Source organism: Mus caroli, chromosome 17 (genome assembly GCF_900094665.2).
Source record: "Mus caroli chromosome 17, CAROLI_EIJ_v1.1, whole genome shotgun sequence".
Classification (NCBI taxonomy): domain Eukaryota; kingdom Metazoa; phylum Chordata; class Mammalia; order Rodentia; family Muridae; genus Mus; species Mus caroli.
The window spans coordinates 84658851-84679707 of NC_034586.1; the positions used below are offsets into that span (position 1 = coordinate 84658851).

A 20857-nucleotide genomic window follows, 5' to 3' on the forward strand; every position below is an offset into this window, starting at 1 on the left:
AAGTGTGCTGATACCGACATCATCTTAAAGCCTGAAGATGGCTGTTAGGTAGAAAATGGAAAAATCACTGTACTTTCTGGCAAGCCAAAAATGCCGTGAATAGCACGGGTCACATTCCCCCACTTTTAAAGTCTGAGCTGCTGAATGTAAGATGCCAAGAAGGAATCACCACAACATAAATATGTTGCAGAATGAAATGGCAAAGGAGGTGGACGATCTTAGTGGTGGGAGCTGTGATGAGGGGAATGTGCTGTCCCAAGCAAGGGATCAAAACCCACTGAGTCACTGAGTGCTTGGGAGGCCACAGCCCGGCTGGCTCTCTTTTCCATCTGTTCCCTACATTTTCCTTTGCAATCCTCAGTCGAGGACTTCCCACTTTTGGCCTCATGGATGAAGTATTAAATTACTGAGGTGTGGAGATCTGTAATGAAAGTAAGCTAGGATTATCTGCAAAATCATAGATTTTTAGGAACTCTGTTTTCCCTTTCAGATTGACTCATTCTCTTGGCAATATGTAGAATAAATAAAAGCAAAGCAAACAACCCCCTTGCCAGGATATGAATAAAATTCATTACCTTCCTGAACTTAGCAGCTTTTAGATACTGCAGGAGTAAATTTGGAGGACCCTCTTAGAACAGTTAAAAACAAAGAGACTTATGGGAAACTCTAAACCACAAGAACAGGAAAGGAAACAAGAAGAGAACATCTGTGCTCTTGGTTGAAGCAATAAATATAATGAAAATACTATTTTCAGGACATTTATGCAGAACAGAAATGACATAAGGACTCATTTTCTGCTCACTAACTCATCTTGACCTGACTCAATAATGACAACTTAATGGATCAGACTCTTGTTTTTCCCAACTGTTAAGTTCATTTACAACTTACCAGGCAACTCTAATTTCACAAGTACTCAGTCCTAAGTTACTCTCAGCAAAGTTTCACCTGGAAGTGAGTTGGCACAGTAGTGCTGGAGAGCAAAACATCCAAGTAAGAGGATTCTTTTACTCCTCAGCAGGCTCTGTAGAAAACCACATGGGGTTTGGTTTCTGAGAGTTCAGATATGCAGAAGCAGAAATGCTCTCCACTAGTTAGTTATGGATGATACCAAAGGAAGGGACAATGGCCTTCAGTTTTCTAATCTCTCTCATTTTATAGAATAATTCTGTAGAGCTGGGGAAATGGCTTGGTGAGTAAAGGAACTTGCCCCACATCCTGACAATCTGAGTTCAAGCCACTGGATAAATTTTGTGGAAAGATAGAATTAACTCCCCTAACCCTACATGTGTATGTCACTTGTGTGCTCCTACATAAATGCACATACACAATCAACAAATGTAGTAAAAAAATAAAACAGTGTTTGCCAATACAACATTCATCTTTATAGTTACTAATTAGATTTTGTTGTATGGCTATAATTATTTTAGGGGTACATTAGTATCATTAAGGAAGTATTATAAGGGTTACTGTTGTATCTGCCATAGAACATGGAATTTAAAAATTCATGTATGTGTATTTTTTCCAAAGCTCCTTGGGGATAAAATGTGATGGTCATCCTAGAGGCGCCAGAACATTCTTCCCATCTGCAGGCTACCCAGTCCACACTGGTCTGCCATTTTCCACAGACGCCTATGGATTGGTCAGTTTCTCTTGCTAATTGCAGAAACTAGGACCCAGACTTTTCTCCATAATTGTAAGAAGGATAAAGGGCAGGGGTAGAAAGGGCCCTGAGGGCTCTAGCAAGGAAGTGTCAAGAACATAGCCAGGTGTGGTGCGTACGCCTTTAATCCCAGAACTCGGGAGGTAGAGGCAGGCAGATTTCTGAGTTCGAGGCCAGCCTGGTCTACAGAGTGAGTTCTGGGACAGCCAATACTATACAGAGAAACCCTGTCTCGAAAAAACCAAAAAAAAAAAAAAAAAAAAAAGGCAAAACATTTGCTTCAGTTCTTTTCATCAGTCCCAACTGAGCACAGGAACTGAGAACTGGGAGAAGCCCCAGTTTGGTTTAGCTACTAGCAACAGTGCTCACTCTACAGTCCCTTTGTTACAACAGCTTTTCATTCCCTATGATATGGAGGCAGAGGCTGCAGTGCCAGGCCAGTGTTCTTGTTTTTTATATGCAAATAAATCACTTGATTATATTTTTTTGTCCTTATGTTATCATGAATATTTCAAATGAATTTTATATGGCTCATATTTATGGCTTGGGAGCTATTTCACTTTTTGGCTCACTGCCGTCTCATCTGCATATACCATATCTCAGCTGATGCTGATTGGTCTCATTTACATATTCATCATGCTCCTCTTTTCAAAGATATTTTGTTATAAACTGGCTTCTCTTCCCCCTCCAGTGTTATAATGGTACGTAGATGTGTTTTTAAATTGAACTCATTTCCATACATAATTTTCCTGGTTCCCATAAATCACCACATTGTCACCTACTTCCCCCCACTCCATTCAGCATGATCTTCACACTTTATACCAAGCTGACATATGGCTCCAAAGTAATTAAAAACAATGTAAACAGTTTACAGTGCACTTTGCAAAGCCACTTCACATTGCAGAGTTTAGCGGTTTCCGTGTTCTCCCAGTAAGTCCCAAAGCAATGAAGAGCTGGGAGGCTGGAGATAAGGATGATGATGAAGGCTACGATGGAGAAGCTTCCGTTTCATCCAGAAGATTCTCCTGCTAACTGGTTATAGAAATAGAGCTGATCGGTTCAGGCACATTCAGAGTGATATGGCCAGGAAATGGGGAGAGGAATGGAGGAGGGGTCAGGATCAGGTGTGGAGAGGGACAGGAGATATGGCCAGACAACCATAAGAATGAATGGACATTTGCAACTGACAAAGGTAGGGAGCTAGGGGGCATCTCCAGGATGTGACAGAGACCTGGGATAAAGGAGGAACTCAAGGATCAATGGGGATGACCTAACTGTGACTCACAGCATTGGGGATATGGAACCTGTAGCCAGGCAGGAACCTCAGTCGATCAATAGAGATACCAACCCACCCACAAAACTTTCAACCCAAATTTTATCCTATCTACAAGAAATGCAGGGACGGAGGATGGAGCAGAGACTGGGGGAATAGCTAACCAATAACTGGCCCAACTTGAGACCAATCCTATTGATAAGCACCAATCCCTGCCCCTATTAATGATACTCTGTTATGCTTGCAGACAAGAGTTTAGGGTGGCCTTCCTCTGAGAGACTCCACTCAGCAGTTGATTCAGACAGATGTAGACAACCACACCCAAACAGTGGGTGAAGCTTGGAGACTCCTATAGAAGACTAGAGGGAAGGACTGAGGGTCCCAAAAGGGCTAGGAACTCCACAGGAAGATCAACAGAGTCAACTAACTTTGACCCTTAGGGCTCTCAGAGACTGAACCACCATCTAAAGAGCATACTCAGGCTGGATGTAGGCCTTCCTGCATATATGTAGCAGATATGCAGCTTGGTCTTCATTTGGGTTCTGAATAAATGGTGCAGGGGTGTCTTAATTAGGGTTTTTTTTCTGCTGTGAAGAAACACTATGACCAAGGCAACTCTTATAGGGGACAATATTTAATTGGGGCTAGCTTGCAGGTTCAGAGGTTCAGTTCATAATCATCAACACAGGAAGCATGGCAGCATCTAGGCAGGCATTGCATTGGAGAAGGAGCTGAGAGTTCAACATCTTGATCTGAAGGCAGTCAGGAGAAGACTGTCTTCTAGGTAGCTAGGATGAACTTAAAGCCCATACCCACAGTGACACACTTCTTCCAACAAGGCCACAACTGCAAATAGTGTCACTCCCTGGATCAAGCATATTCAAACAAGGGGTTATCCCAAAAGCTATTGCTTGTCCTTGGGATATGTTCTTCTAGATGGGCTGCCTTGTCTGGCCTCAGTGGAAGAATATGTGCCTAGCCCCTCAGAGACTTGATGGGCTAGATGGGTTGGAGGATAATGAGGTGGTGAAAACTCTGTCAGAAGAGGAGAGAGAGGGATAGAGGGAAAGATTGTGGGAGGGGGTAACTGGGAAATAGTGCAGTGAGCAAGATGTAAAATGAATAAATAAAACATAAAATGAAATAAAATAAAGAGCTGGATTAATGGACCATGAAGACTCATCTGTAAGGGTTAGGTTGGAAACTAATTTTCCTTTCTCTTGGATGGTAAAAGGCACAGAGCATTTGTAATTTTAACAAGAAGAAGAGATGAGGATCCAAACCCATCGATGTTCCAGATATAGAGATGGGATGTTTAAGATGACTGACAGCATTATGAATTAGGTGATATCACTAACACTTTCATAGCTGATGGATGGTTAGATACTCAAATAGCATAGGGGCAGATACAAGGGGTGAAGGAAATAAAGATGTGTGGCCTCAGACTCTGCACAATCTAGTTAAGTCAATGAGCATGAACCACATTCCATTTGGGAATATATATATATTTTTGAAACAGGGTTTCTCTGTGTAGCTCTGGCTGTCCTGGAACTCACTCTGTAGACCAGGCTGGTCTTGAACTCAGAAATCCACCTGCCTCTGCCTCCCACGTGCTAGGATTAAAGGTGTGCACCACCACTGCCTGGCAGGGGGAGTATCTTTTCTAGTGGTTATTCACTGTGTTACCTTGGGCAGAAAATTGGATCTCTGTAGACTTGTTTCCTAATCTGCAGAATAGCTCTAATGGTGAAGCCTACTGCCTGTGGGACAGAGAAAGAGGATGAAAACCATAGCTCTTTACATGTTCTCCCATTCTGTCCCTGTCCACTGGTGTGCTTTGTGGTACCCACCATAGGGTAGCAACAAGAACAAGTTTCTGAATTAATATCTGATTGTGTCATCTCTCATACTTGCCCTTATGCACACACATACCCTTCCTTTATCCTAGCCTAAACTCTTGCTTCACCAGTCTCTTTACACAGCGAGGTAGTCCCCTAACACAGGGGATGGTCCTGCTTTGAAGAGGTAAGCACTTTGCATGTTTTACTTGGCTCTGCTACCCCTTTTCGGTACATCCATTCAGTGTCAGTGCTTGCCATAAGACTTTGGCCAGAATATACTTTCTAGTCTGTTACATTCATTTAAGTGGTCAGTCCTTCTGCTTCAGATTTCTACACCAATGTCATTTCCCCAGAGTCTTGCTCCAGAAAAGCTTCCTTCAGCCTTTTCAGTAGGGAAAGCTGCTATTATAAACATTCTCTACTAACACACTCTCATACTAGTCTCTGTAGTGACTGTAACTGTGCAATTTTAAATGTACTTATATGACATTCTTTTAAAAAATAGTACGTTTAACTGCATTTTTAAGTGCATTGGTGAGAGGGTATCAGATTCCCGAAACAAGAGTTGCAGACAGTTGTGAGCTCCCCTGTAGGTGCTGGAATTGAACTGGGGTCCTCTGGAAGAGCAGTCAGTGCTACGAACCACTAAGCCATCCCTCCAGTCCAACATTTAATATCTAATTACACTATTGGAATCCAAATTGTATAAGCACAAGGCTGTGTTTCTCTTCTTTTTATGCAGCATGAATTTGTGTTGCAGAGACTTAAATATATACAATAAAAATATATAAGCACAGACATAAAAATGAGTGAAAAAAACATAATCAGTATAAGGTGGCAAGAGAAGACTTCTAAATATGAACACAATATTCTAAATAATATACATGGTTATGAGCAATAGTGAAGGACTCTATAAGCAGATGGGGATGAAAATCTATTGTGACACAGGTAATTACATAGTCACAATTAAAATACAGTCCACGATTTTAAAAAGTACATAAGAAGTTATGTGCAAAATCAGTGACAAGAACGTTTGCTAGACTTTTCTGTTCTGAGAGGCAGAAGAAAATAAACTCTCAACAGGTTTAAGGATAAGAAGGGGATTTAATGGTTCATTTATTTTGCTGGTCAGAGAGGATGAATGGCTTTAGGGGCAGCTTTATTCAGAGTGTCCTTAGTGGTTGAGTTCTCTCTGGGTCTTCCTTTCCACTACACTTGTTTTGTTCTCAACTCTACCTCTGGTGGATAGACGGGGACAACTCTCCTGGCTTCGCTTCTTTGTGGAGTTGTATTCCTGAAGAAAGAGATGATCTTTTCATTGCTCAATCAATAAAAGACTCAAAATTTACAATGACTTGCCCAATTGCAGAACCAATCCTCCAGCACCCATGGAAGCTAAGAGAACATGATGTTCAAACTGCCTGCCACCTCAACTATGAACTCATATTTAGAACTGGAAATGTCTCCCACACCCACAGGTACTTAGTGTGAGGGAGGGATGAACCACAAAACAAAACAGAAGCTGGTGCCTCAGTGCTTCAGGAGTGGGTGGGGCAGTAGGGATTCATTGCTGCTGATAGCTGGGTAAACCAAGTCTTCAAAGAAAACTAACCCTCTCACATAGAAGAGCATAGTCACCAAAGTCACCATGGCCCATGTTTGGGAAAGGTTTCTGGAAGCGAATTGAGACTTGAAAGTGGTAGGAGTTAACTTAGCAGGAGTTTCTTAGTAGCACCCTCATCACAGATATTATCACTGTAGTTGACATTCATTGAGGACTTAACTATGTTACAGGGACGCACTGAAGTCTGCTGCACTCATCACTTTTCCCCTATCCTCCCCTAAGCCATTTTATCTGGCAATTATAGTTGTTACTTGAGACCTTTGATTCAGTAATTTTTTACTTTTGAAGAATTTGTAGCCAAATAGCAAGTGGGTGCAGGTGAAGGGGTGACTGAAAGGGAGCAAGGCAGGGTAGCAGGGGAGGCTGATCTATCATAGTGCTGCTGATGGAAGAAGAGGACAAGGCATGGCGAGGAGGATATTCAAGAGAAGATAATTCCTTTTCCTCCTTTCAATTTGGTCATATGCAGAGTGAATTAAAGAGATTTGTGGAGAAGGAGGCATGGAAGATGAAGCCAGTACTTTTTAAATTTAGGAAATGGGTTAAAAGGTAAAGGAAGGACCTCGGTGAAAAAGATGGATCCAGAAAGAAGATGAGAGCTTAGCAGTGACCAGAACATAGTGTGAGATAATGGAAGGAGGGTGAGCCTGGAGACTAAGGGAGCCACCTGGCTTTGCACTTGTATTATTGCTATTTTAGCTCCCTTTGGCCATCTCCTTAACTATAGGATGGTCTTTCTAATTCTGAGTGCCCTGTAAGGGGCCAGCCATATTTGCCTGATTAAGTTTTATAAGGTGCATTGTTTGTGGTAGCCATTATTTCTGTCTGTATGCAAGTAGAAGGGTTTTGGGGGTAATCAGGATTATTTTATAGTCATCTAGTATATGCCACGTCATTGTCAGGGCATTGGATAATCTACCAAGGAGCACCAATCTACTTAATCCCAAACCCCTCCAACTCTATGGCTTTCATGATATGCTCTGTTCAGATGAATGGCTGCCCTTGTAGTCAACATCTTTACCAGGTAAGGACACTGAAAGATAGGACATTTTAAATTGATCTTTCATCCAGTAAGACAATAATGGTTTCCTCCAAAACCCCTTTTCTAAAAACACAGATGAGAAAACAAAGGTCTTAAAGGATATTTCAAAGTTACATAGTCAGTTTATATGAAAACGAGCAACCCACCAGGGCTCTGAGTACTATCATGCAAGCAGGCAGTTAACTGCGGAAACATAGCACTTTGTGTCCCTTTTGACAATAGATTACTTTCTCTCTTCCCCAGATATCAGCAGGAAATAGTCTTAAAGGTAGGTGAAACAATTACGTGGAAAATTCCAACAGCTTCCAGAAGAAGCATATGAGTTGGAGGGTGGCTTTCACTGAATCACAATACAAATATCCCCCTTTCTGCACACTCAGGACATTGACTAGTGTACTTACTGGCATGGAAGTTCTGAACCCTATTTGCGCCACTGTGAAGAACATGTCTCCCTTCCCAAACCCTTGGAGGATGGGCCAGAAGCTATCAAAGACAGGGCATATTACTTGAGATGTGAAAGGTATCTCTCTGGGTCTCTGTTGCGCTTCACTTTGAGACAATTCCATTTGGAGCCAACTGTAAATTAAACTACAGCAATAAAAAGGTGATGTTAGTTATAGCAAAGGAGACTTCTTAGCCAGTCCTAAAAATGTTCTTATACATGTAAATGCTTGCATATCAGTGACCTTTGCTTTCATGCATGATGTGGGAACCAGAGGTCTGAAGAGTGCTGAGAATACAGATGTTAAGCCTTGCTCCTAACTCAAAGTCAACCAGAACTCACAGGAACTTGCTTTTGAGAGAGAAAAACGGCTGAAAGCAGAAAGAAGAAAGGAAGTAGAGGATTTAGTTATTATGAAATATCTACTCAAAAGGCTCTGGAGAGCAACTCTTTCTATCCAGAAAAGTGACTAAATGCTTATTGTGACCATTATGTTTTAATGGAATTAGCAATGGTCCCTAAATACCATTTCATAGGAAGTATGATAGAGAAAGGAAATAGGAAGACATGTAAAAGATGTTTGGCATATCAGGTGACTTCTAAATGCAGTCTTTCCCATGAAAAAGTTGTTCTAGGACATGTCATTAATTACCAACTCTATAGGTACTCAAGCCTTACATACCAGTTTGTAGGATATTTTAAAAATATAACATGCATAATGTTTCCATATATTCCTGCATACTGCCACATAAACTTTAGCTTACTTGTAATATCGAATGTAAACCAATAAAAGTAATTGTAATATTGTATTACTCATGGAATGACAATAAATATTAAACACAAACACACACACACACACACACACACACACACACACACACACACACACACTTCCGAACATTTTCTTCTAATATGTTCAATCCATGCTTTCTTAAATCTGATGATAAGGGACTCTTGAGAAGGATGGACACCTGTGTAGAACACTGTGCTAGACATGATCCAAGGTCACTTTCCATAGTCCACCTGAGACATTCACACAGTGACATTAGATACCTACATTTTCTCCAGGTCCCAAAATCCAGAAAATGATCCTTTTGGAATGACTCGAAGCTTGGTGAGCACAAATCTCCTGAAAAGAGAGTGTGTACCATACATTACAATCTACCTAACCATGAGCGATTGAGCGTGAGATGAATGACTTCAGGGAATAGCCAATACACATGTAGTGCCTACCGTCATAACAAGGGTTGAAATTGTTCCCCCTCCTCACAGAAAAGTGCTAGTCCAGGTTCTCATTGTATGATAAGATGAACATAAGTGGTAAGATTCTTATCATTGTATTTCAAGAAACACAGTAGGAGAGATGAACAAGGATCATAGCCAAAGCCTGCCACTTATCAGCCATGAGATTCTGTGTAAAGACTCTTCTATTTCCCTGTATCAGAGACGAACACATTGTCCTTTAAGGTCATATTGAGCTGACTTTGCATTTCATGTCTTGGGTTTGGGGGTGGGGAAATGGAAGCAGAAGAAAGCTTCCTTTTGCTCTCACAGTTCACTGCAGTGAGCGCACTACCCGGCAATCCACCTGGTACCACAGGTAAGCTCTCCAGGATCCTGCCTAAGAACAGCCCTTCCCATCTACACTGCATCTTTTCATCTCTGTCCTGGGAAACCACTACATCAAATGACAACTTTTCTTTCTAAGCATTTCTTGCTTCTTTTTCTCCTTCTCTGCTGAATTCTGCCATTGATATAAAAACATGCCATCATTTGCCCCATTTATGAAGTCTTCTCTCTTAGTGTCAGCCATCTCCAGTTTTTGACATTTCTTTTGTTTGAAATATCTGTATCACTCCTGCTAAAAAACAGCTTCCATCAGCTCCTGCTCCACACCTCATTCAGGGAAAAATCCAAATTATTTACAGTGGTATTCAGAAGCCCGAAGGAGCTTCCTGTTTTCTGTTCCCTAGGACCTCAAACCTCTTTTTTTTTCCTCCAAAGTTTCATAAACAGTCTAATTAATAGCAAGAGTTTACTGTGCATGTTTTAGGTACTATATTCAGATTCATCCTCTCATCAAGCTACCTATCTTCCATCTGGCTCCCTTATCTGCCATCCTCTCAACATTCTCAGCTAGTTTTCTTTCTTTCTTTCTTTCTTTCTTTCTTTCTTTCTTTCTTTCTTTCTTTCTTTCTTTCTTTCTTTCTTACCTCTTTATGTAAAATGATAATCCCCCTGACATATCCCCTGGTTTCCTTTCCTGATTAAAATTTTCTTTGTGGTACTTCTAGTATGTTCTACACTCTGTGTATTTGCCTGCATGCTCACATAATTGTCTTCTCCCCATAAGTAGTGTGAGAGTTTTACAATGGCAGGAATTTTCTTTTGAGCTGTCACCTCACCAGTCTCTGGAACATTACAGCTTTCTCTACATAGGTTTACAGAACACTAACACCTGACAGGGAAGCAAAGCAATGAATCTTGGAATCCAAGCCACAGTGTTTGTTTGGTTTCTATTCCTGACCACAGACTACCTTGCATGGTTAGAATGGGTTTGGGTTTTTCATATGTTCTGTAGTTACAAGAGAGTTACATTGGACATTTATCTTCTTTTGCTTGAGCTTGGCTATGTCATGTCCCTGCCCATGATGAGAACCCATGGAAGAGCACTGTCATGATTCTTTGCTCCAGAGGCCTGACTCTTCTGTCTCATATGAACTCAATTTCTGTGCTTCTAGCAACAGGCTTGTTTTCTAAAATTCTGAAGACCATGACTGCATCAAGTGGTTCAAAGTTATTAAAATAATAAAATATTTTTTTAAAAAACCCTATAGTCATTATTGCAAAAATTGGGAAATCAAACCAAATCAAACCAACCAAAGTCACCCACTAGACCTGAAGTCTATATATCTCAATGAACTACTATGTGGTTGAATAGTCATTTGGAATAGAAGTTATGTAGGTTTACAATGGACTTTGCACTTCAGTATTGAACATATTTTTATGGACTTTTACAGTTTTAAAGGCTCAATTTTCATTTTCTCCAGAAATATATCACAACACATATCATTTAAACATGGATGGCTGTGCTTGTACAAAAGTATCAAAACTTTTTAATAACCTAAAGTAGGAAACTTAATCCCAGCTGTTATTGTGGTGTGTGCAAACCAGAATTTGAAGATAGAGAGAGCAATATGTTTGCTCCAGAGGATTTCCAGATTTAGTTACCAAGGAATTTGTATATGGATGCCAAACTGGTCCATCAAATAACAGAGAGTAAATGCAAAGGCTCTCCCTTCTCCATCGCTTTCTCCTCTCACTCCCTTTGTTTCTTTTTCCTCTTCCTTCTCCTAACCTCTTCTCTCTCTCCAAATTCATTTTCCTTCATTTTATATATATTCCCGGAAGAGATGTATAGAAAGAAGAGACCAGTGCATTTCCAATGAAATCACACCCAGGAAAAGACTATAATTTGTGAAAGCTATAAACCCTCAGATTGAGAAATCTCCAGCTGTCCTAGAAATAAGGAACTAAATTTTGTTGCTAGAGATCTGAACATGAAAACCGTGGATCCACAAGATAAAATATTTTTAAAGCACATAGAGAGGCAAAGGCAAAATATCTTCAAAGAAAAAAAATTAGAAAAGTTTTTTTTGTTTGTTTTGTTTTTGGTTCTGGTTAATTTTTCTAGACAGGGTTTCTCTGTGCAGCCCTGCTTGTCCTGGAACTCACATTGTAGACCAGGCTGGCCTAGAACTCAGAAATCTGCCTGCCTCTGCCTCCCAAGTGATGGGATTATAACCTTTGTATGTGCTACCACTGCGCGGCTTAGAAAAGATTTTTAAAAAATCTTCAAAAGTATTAGAGAAAAATAATTGCCAATTTAGAATTATATGACTAGAAAATTATCATTCAAATGTGAGGGTAAAATAAAGATTCTTGTTCAGTAATTTAATTAGATGCTAAAAAACTTTTAGCAGAATAATTCCTTTAGATAATAAAATTTAGTTCAGTAGGAAGACAGGCACACACACACACACACACACACACACACACACACACACACACACACATATATACATACCATGGAGGAACATAAATTTGTACCCCTCATTGACTAGGTGGAAATTCATAATGGTCAAAAACCCCACAAAGTCAATAAAGATTGCTTAAAAATATTGATCCTGAACTAGGTCACAAAGCAAATTAGTGTAAAAATGAACAACTTTCTTTGGCAAGAATAGAATTACTAGTTCACTTGGAAATTATTTGTAAGACAATTAACTCCCTTTGCTCAACACACATACACTCATAAGGAAAATAAAAACAAAACTAAAATATTAGCACTCCTTTAAATAATACATGTGTTGTAGAAAAAGTTACAATTAGAAAAAGATTTCAGGTAATATAAGAAAGTACAATATAAAAAGTTATGCTGTTACACACACATGCACACACATATATGACTTTTAGCTTTAAATTATTATAGTAGATGGGAGGAACAAAAAGATGGAAAATTCATGAATTAAGAATCTAACATAAGAAACTAGTAGATGAACTGAATTGTTGAAACAGAAAAACCCACAAGAAAACACTTCCTCCTTCCATTCCTTGTCAGAATTTAAAGTGAAACTCAAAAGCAATATGATAAAAAACACTGACATGCTTATTGCTGTCAATTGTCAGCTTGAAAAGATCAGGAATCATGTAAAAGACCACCCACATATGTATATGAGGAAATCTACACTGTGTTATTTGTGATGAGAGCACCTAACTTCATGGGCTGGGATCCTAGTCTGACTAAGAAGTAGCAAGGCAACCAAGCACTACACTTGATCTCTGACTCCTTAATGTCGATGTAATACATCAAGCTTCCTCAAGATCATGCCATCTCAAGATTCACTGACGCCATAGTAGATGGTTTAATCAATGTTGTATTGATGTAAGGAGACACCATGACCTTGGCATTGCTTACAAAAGAAGGCATTTGATTGGGGCTGGTTTACAGGTTCAGAGGCTTATGAAGTGAAAATTTCTGGTTTCGTTGGAGACCCACTATGTCATGTGATATTTTTCTGGAAACTGTATTATGAGAGGATGTTTTGCTGAAGCAGACACGTGAGTGGATATTTTGCTGAGAACAGACACGTGGTGTTTTTATGGAAGCTGCCTGGGAAAATGGCATGTGATATTTTGCTGGAGTTCATACTTGAGTGGATACATGAAGTTTGGAAAGGGTATAAATATAACCCAACAGGCAGTGGCTGAATTGTTGAAACAGTGGTTTGCCTTACTAGTCTTTGCTGGTCTTTGTTGGGCTTTGCTGTCACTGACTGGCAATGTTGTGGCATTGGATCACTTTGCCTTCTTCACTGATCATTTGTAGTGACTTCGTAGAGAGAAATTTACCAAAGCACTTCCTGTGACATTCCAGTGGTTTCTCGATACTTACCACGACTAGTGACAATTGGCAGAGCCTCAGGGTTACTTTTGAAATGAACTGTCATTGCTGATTAGTGAATGGTGTTTGAGAGTGGATTGACCTACCACTGCTGATTTGTGTGAACTGAACTGATGATTTCCTGGCAATGAAGATAAGAATCACCCAAAAGAACCATTTCTAAACAGGTCCACCCCCCACCCTTTGCCCTATTAACCTTTTCTTTCAACTGCCTCTGGTGGATGCTGGGCTAGAAGTGAGATTAGATCATTTAAGAACTCTTATTAAAGTAGGTTTTGAAAAACCTATATCTACATATAGCCTTCCTCAGTTATCATTGCAGGAAGCATGGTGGTATGCACAAACACATGGTGCTAGAGAAATAACTGAGATTTCTATATCTGAATACACAGGGAACAGGAAGACAGACTCAGGGCTTGGCATAGGCTTTTTGAAATCTCAAAGCCCATGCCCAGTAACACACTTTCTCCAACAAGGCCATACCTCCTAACCCTTTCAAAGAATACAACCCCATGGTGTCCAAGTATTCAAATCTATGAGCCTATGGGAGCCAGTCTCATTTAAACTACCACAGTGGACTATTCTTTCAAGCTCTAAGCGGAATAAGCCTTTCTTCCCTTACCTTGCTTTTGTCACATATTTGGTCACAGCAGAGAGACAACTAATCATTAGTAATACAATTGGTGAAATGAAAGACTGTCAATAGAGAAGTTTGGGGAAGCTGAAACATTCAGGAGACACTAGGATTTGATAAAAAGTCCTTGCATTAGAGTAGTTTGATTTATGAATTTTATATTTCATGATGATGTAAAAGTAATAAAAATGCTTTTATTAGAAACTGTAATTCTGCCTGTCCTCCATCTGCACCCTGGAGCTGAGGCTATTCCACAGCCTACTGTGCATGGGTCCTGCCAGGATAGAACTGGTCTCCCAGGAGGTGAGATCTCCACTTTCTCTCCAATAATTGAAGCAGGGCTGACCAGGAAAGGGCAGAACACAGGAACAGTAGAACAGTAGGGACAAAATCCTTTTAGTCTGTATCTGCACCCAGAACTTGGGCTGTTTCAGAGCCCTCTGTTCACAAGTTCCACCAGGAGAGAGCTGGTCTTCCAGGAGTGCTGACACAGGCTTACAGACCGACAAGAGGGACAAGCTCTATCCAGAGATAGCAAGAACATCTAGCACTAGAAATAACCAGATGATGAAATGCAAATGCAAGTATCCTACCAACAAAAACCAAGGCTACTTGGCCCAGTTTTCCCACCACAGCAAGTCCTGGATATCTCAACATCCTAACCCAAAACATCCAGGATACAGGACACAATGAGAAGACCAAACCTAAGGATAATAAGTATAGAACAGAGGAAAGAGTCCCACCTTAAAGGACAAGTAAATAGCTTCAACAAAATTATAGAAGAAAACTTCCCTAAACTAAAGAAAGAGATATCCATGAACATACAAGAAACCTACAGAACTTCAAATAGATTGGAACAGAAAATAAATTCCTCCTATCACATAATAATCAAAACACCAAATGCACAAAACAAAGAATATTAAAACACTAAGGGAAAATGGTCAAGTAACATATAAAGACAGACCTAATCAGAATTACACTTGAGTTCTCGACAGAGACTATGAAGCCAGAAGTTTCTGGGCAGACATCTTACAAACAGTAAGAGAACACAAATGCCAGCCCAGGCTATTATACTCAGCAAAACCGTCAATTACCAAAGGAGGAGAAACCAAGATATTCCATGACAAAACCAAATCTCCACAAAAAGCTCCAACAAAAGAAGGTAAACTACACGATAGAAAAAGCAAGAAAATAATCTTCTTTTAACAAGCCAAAAAGAAGACAGACACAAAAACATAATTCCACCTCCAACAACAAAATTAACAGGAAGCAACAATCATTTTTTTTCTTAATATCTCAATATCAATGGACTCAATTACCCAATAAAAAGACATAGACTAACAGACTGGCTATACAAACTGGACCCAACTTTTTGCTGCTTATAGGAAACCCACCTCAGGGACAAAGACAGACACTACCTCAGAGTAAAAGGCTTGAAAACAATTCTTCAAGCAAATGGTCCCAAGAAACATGCTGGAGTATCCATTCTAATATCGAATAAAATCAACTTTCAACCTAAAATTATCAAAAAATATAAGGAATGACACTTCATACACATCAAAGGAAAAAAACCTATCAAGAAGAACTCTCAATCCTCAACATGAATGCTCCTAAAGCAAGGGCATCCACATTCCTAAAAGAAATTTTAGTAAAGCTCAACTCACACATTGCACCTCACAAAATAATAGTGGGAGAATTTAACACCGCACTCCCAGCAATGGACAGATCACAGAAACAGAAACTAAACAGAGACACAGTGAAATGAACAGAAATTATAAACCAAATGGATTTAACAGATATCTATAGACTATTTTATCCTAAAACAAAAGAATATACCTTCTTCTCAGCACCTTATGGTGTCTTCTTCAAAATTGACCATATAATTGGTCACAAAACCGGACATAGAAGAAGGACATACAAGATCAAAATATACCTGAGGAACAACAATATGAATTGACCAGTACCCCCAGAGCTTGTGTCTCTATTTGCATATGTAGCAGATGATGGACTAGTCGGCATTAATGGTAGGAGAGGCCCTTGGTCTTGCAAAGATTATATGCCCCAGTACAGGGAAATGCCAGGGCCAGGAAACAGAAGTAGGTGGGTTGGGGAGCAGGGCAGGGGGAGGGTATAGGGGACTTTCAGGATAGCATTTGAAATGTAAATGAAGAAAATATCTAATAAAAAAAATTTAAAAAGTACACCCATGCATCCTGTCAGATCACCATGGACTCAGACTGTTTTAAAATAACAATATAAACAATACAAAACCCACATACACGTAAACACTGAACAATACTCTACTCAATGGCAACTTGGTCAAGGAAGAAATAAATAAAGAAATTAAATACTTTTTAGAGTTTAAGGAAAATGAAGCCACAACATACTGAAACTTATGGGACACAATGAAAGCACTCCTAAGAGGAAAACTCATAGCTCTGAGCGCCTCCAAAATGAAACTGGAGAGAACATATACTAGCAGCTTGACAGCACACCTGAAAGCTCTAGAATAAAAAGAAACAAATTCACCAAAGAGGAGTAGACAGCAGGAAATAATCAAACTCAGGGCTGAAATCAACCAAGCAGAAAACAACAACAACAAAAACACTACAGAATCAACCAAACCAGGAACTGGTTCTTTGAGAAAAATCAAGATAGATAAACCCTTAGCTAGACTAACCAGAGGGTACAGAGACAGTATCCTAACTAACAAAATCAGAAGTGAAAAGGGAGACATAACAACAGAATCTGAGGAAATTAAAAAAAAAATCATCAGATCCTACTACAAAAGCCTATACTCAACAAGACCAGAAAATCTAGATGAAATGAACAATTATCTAGACAGGTACCAGGTGGTACCAAAGTTAAATCAGGATCAGATTAATGATTTAAACAGTCCCATATCCCCTAAAGAAATAGAAGCAGTCATTAATAGTCTTCCAACCAAGAAAAGTCCAGGATCAGATCGTTTAATGCAGAGTTCTATCAAAACTTCAAAGAAGACCCAATACCAATACTTCTCAAACTATTCTGTGAAATAGAAACAGAAGGTACTCTATCCAACTTGTTCTATGAAGCCACAATTACTCTGATACCTAAACCACAAAAGACCCAACAAAGAAAGAGAACTTCAGATGAATTTCTGTTATGAATATCAATGCAAAAATACTCAATAAAATTCTCACAAACTCACTTCAAGAATAGATCAAAATGATCATCCATCATGGTCAAGTAGGCTTCATCCCAGGGATGCAAGGATGGTTCAATATTTGGAAATCCATCAACATAATCCATTACATAAACAAACTCAAAGGAAAAACCCATATGATCATTTCATTAGATACTGAGAGAGCATTTGACAAAATCCAACATCCCTTCATGATAAAAGACTTGGAAAGATCAGGAATTCAAGACCCACAACTAAACATAATAAAAGCAATTCATTAGCACCATCAAACTAAATGGAGAGAAACTTGAAGTAATCCCACTAAAATTAGGGACAAGAAAAGGGCACACTCTCTCCCTACCTATTCAATATTGTACTTGAAATCCTAGCCAGAATAATATGACAACAAAAGGTGTTGAAAGAGATGCAGATTGGAAAGCAAGAAGACAAAATACCAATATTTGCAGATGATGTTATAGTACACTTAAGTGATCCCAATAATTTCACCAGAGGACTCATAAACATGATAAACAAGTTTAATGAAGTAGCTGGATATAAAACTAACTCAAACAAATCAGTAGCCTTCATCTACTCAATGGATGAACAGGTTGAGAAAGAAATTAGGGAAATGGCACCCTTCACAATAGTCAAATACTTTAAAATACCTTGGTTTGACTAACCAAGCAAATGAAAGATCTGTATGACAAGAGTTTAAAGTCTCTAAAGAAAGAATTTGAAGATCTCAGACGATGGAGAGACCTTCCATGGTAATGGATTGGAAGGATTAATATAGTAAAAATGTCTGTCTTGCTGAAATCAATCTACAGATTCAATACAATCCCCATAAAAATTCCAATTCAATTCTTCATAGAGTTAGAAAGCAATTTGCAAATTCATCTGGAATAACAAAAAACCTAGCATAATGAAAACTATTCTCAACAATAAAATAACTTCTGATGGAATCACCATACCTTACCTCAACCTGTACTACAAAGCAACAGTGAAACAAACAAACAAACAAACAAACATGGCATGGTATTGGTACAGTGACAGACAGGTTGATCAGTGGAATAGAATTGAAAACCCAGAAATGAAAGCACTCATATATGGTCACTTCATCTTTGACAAAGCTAAACACATCCAGTTGAATAAAGACAGCATTTTCAACAAATGGTGCTGGCTCAACTGGTGGTTAGCATGTAGAAGAATGCAAATTGATCCCTTCTTATCTCCTTCTACAAAGCTCAAATCCAAGTGTATCAAGGACCTCCACATATAACCAGATACACTGAAATTAATAGGAAAGTAAGTGGGGAAGAGCCTAGAGCACATGGGCACAGGAGAAAATTTCCTGAACAGAAGACCAATAGTTTATGCTCTAAAATCAAGAAATGACAAATGGCACCTCATAAAATTACAAAGCTTCTGTGAGGCAAAGGACACTATCAATAGGACAAAATGGCAATGAACACATTGGGAAAAGATCTTTACCATTCCTACATCCAATAGAGTGCTAATATCCAGTATATACAAAGAACTCAAGAAGTTAGACTCCAGAGAACCAAATAACCCTATTAAAAGTGGAGTACAGTGCTAAACAATGAATTCTCAACTGAGGAAACTTGAGTGGCTTAGAAGGACATAAAGAAATGTTCAACATCCTTAGTCATCAGAGAAATGCAAATCAAAACAACCCTGAGATTCCACCTCACACCAGTCAGAATGGCTAAGATCAAAAACTCAGGTGACAGCAGATGCTAGCAAAGATGTGGAGAAAGAGGAACACTCCTCCATTTCTGGTGGGATTGCAAGGTGGTACATCTACTCTGGAAATCAGTTTGGCAGGTCTTCAGAAAATTGGACATAGTACTACCTGAGGACCCAGCAATACCACACCTGGGCATATACCCAGAAGATGTTCCAACATGTAATAAGGACACATGTTCAACAATGTTCATAGCAGCCTTATTTATAATAGCCAGAAGCTGGAAAGTACCCAGATGTCCCTCAACAGAGGAATGAATACAGAAAATGTGGTACATTTACACATTGGAGTACTACTCAGCTATTAAAAACAATGAATTCATGAAATTCTTAGGCAAATGGATGGAAGTAGAAAATATCATCCTGAGCAATGTAACTAATCACAAAAGAACACATATGGTATGCTCTCACTGATGAGTGTATATTAACACAGAAGCTTGGAATACCTAAGATACGATTCACAGACCACATGGAGCTTAAGAAGAAAGAAGACCAAAGTGTGGATACTTAGATCCTTCTTAGAAGGGCAAACAAAATACCCATGGAACGAGTTACAGAGACAAAATGTGGAGCAGAGACCAAAGGAAACACCATCCAGCGATTGCCCCACCTGGGCATCCATCCCATATACTGTCACCAAACCCAGACACTATTGTGAATGACAAGTGCTTGCTTATAAAAGCCTTATATAGCTGTCTCCTGAGAGGCTCTCCCAGTGCCTGACAAATACAGAGGTGGATGCTCTCAGCCAACCATTGGACTGAGCACAGGATCCTCAGTGGAGGAGCTAGAGAAAGCACCCAAGGAGCTGAAGAGGTTTGCAGCCCATAGGAGGAACAACTATCTAGCCAGTACCCCCAGAGCTTCCAGGGACTAAAACACCAACCAAAGAAAACTCCTGGAAGGACTCATGGCTCTAGCTGCATATGTAGCAGAGGATGGCCTTGTCAGTCATCAATGGGAGGAGAAGCCCTTGATCCTGTGAGGGTTCTGTGCCCCAGTGTAGGCCAGGTCCAGGAGGTTGGAGTGTGTGCATTGGTGAGTAGGGGAAGGGGAGAGGGGATAGGGAGTTTTCAATGGGGAAACCAGGAAAGGGGATAATACTTGAGATGTAAATAAAGAAAATATCTATTAAAAATAGATTTAAAAAAAGAAACTGTCATTCTAATTTTACATTTTGCTCTTTGGCTGGTTATTACTATGAGCAGCAAAAACAAGCCCCAGCCACAGAAAACATAAGGATAGGGAAGGAGACAACAGATACTTTATACCATTTGTTCCTAGAAATCATTTGGCAATTGAATTTTAGCTACATTACACCATCAAGGATAGTAAAAGCTAAGAATGTTCAAGTACTTTATATCTATCTTATATATATTCTCCTGTGCACTACTGTGTAAACCATCTCTAGGTTACTTATGGTAATTAGTTACATTGTGTTGTTTGGGAAACATGACAAGAAGAGCTTTGTACAGATTTAGCATTAAAAATATTTTCGACTCATGGTTGATTGGATCTGTGGATGCAGATGGATGACTGTTATGAATTGGCATTGCTTTTCTGGCTATAAGTATTCAAAAATTGCATTAGCTATTCATCACATTGTCATTAAATAGGCTTTGGTTAGATGGCTTTGACCAATCACAGGTCATTGCACTTATTCCAGCATGCTCAAGGCAGGTCAGGCTAAGCTCTTACGTTTAACTTAGTGTGATGATTTTTTTTAAAATCGAAGATATATTTATAGAGTATATCTAATTATGTTTCCCTCCTCCTCCTCCTCCCAGATTCTCCCCATCTTCCCAAATAAATTTTTAATTTTAAATATTGCCAACTTTAAAATCAGTTTATCTGAGGAACCGCCAGACTGATTTCCAGAGTGGTTGTACAAGCTTGCAATCCCACCAACAATGGAGGAGTGTTCCTCTTTCTCCACATCCTCGCCAG

The 20857-nt window shown here is 39.4% G+C and overlaps 1 protein-coding gene across 2 annotated transcripts in view; it reads right to left on the reverse strand.

Moving 5' to 3' along the window:
* Fshr (follicle stimulating hormone receptor) overlaps window positions 1-20857 on the reverse strand; it is a 201801-nt gene that overhangs the window by 97153 nt on the left and 83791 nt on the right. For both annotated transcript variants that reach the window (XM_021186441.1, XM_021186442.1), the window contains exon 2: window positions 8940-9011. In XM_021186441.1, the coding sequence (XP_021042100.1) occupies window positions 8940-9011 (72 nt within the window). The remainder of the gene's footprint in view (window positions 1-8939; window positions 9012-20857) is intronic.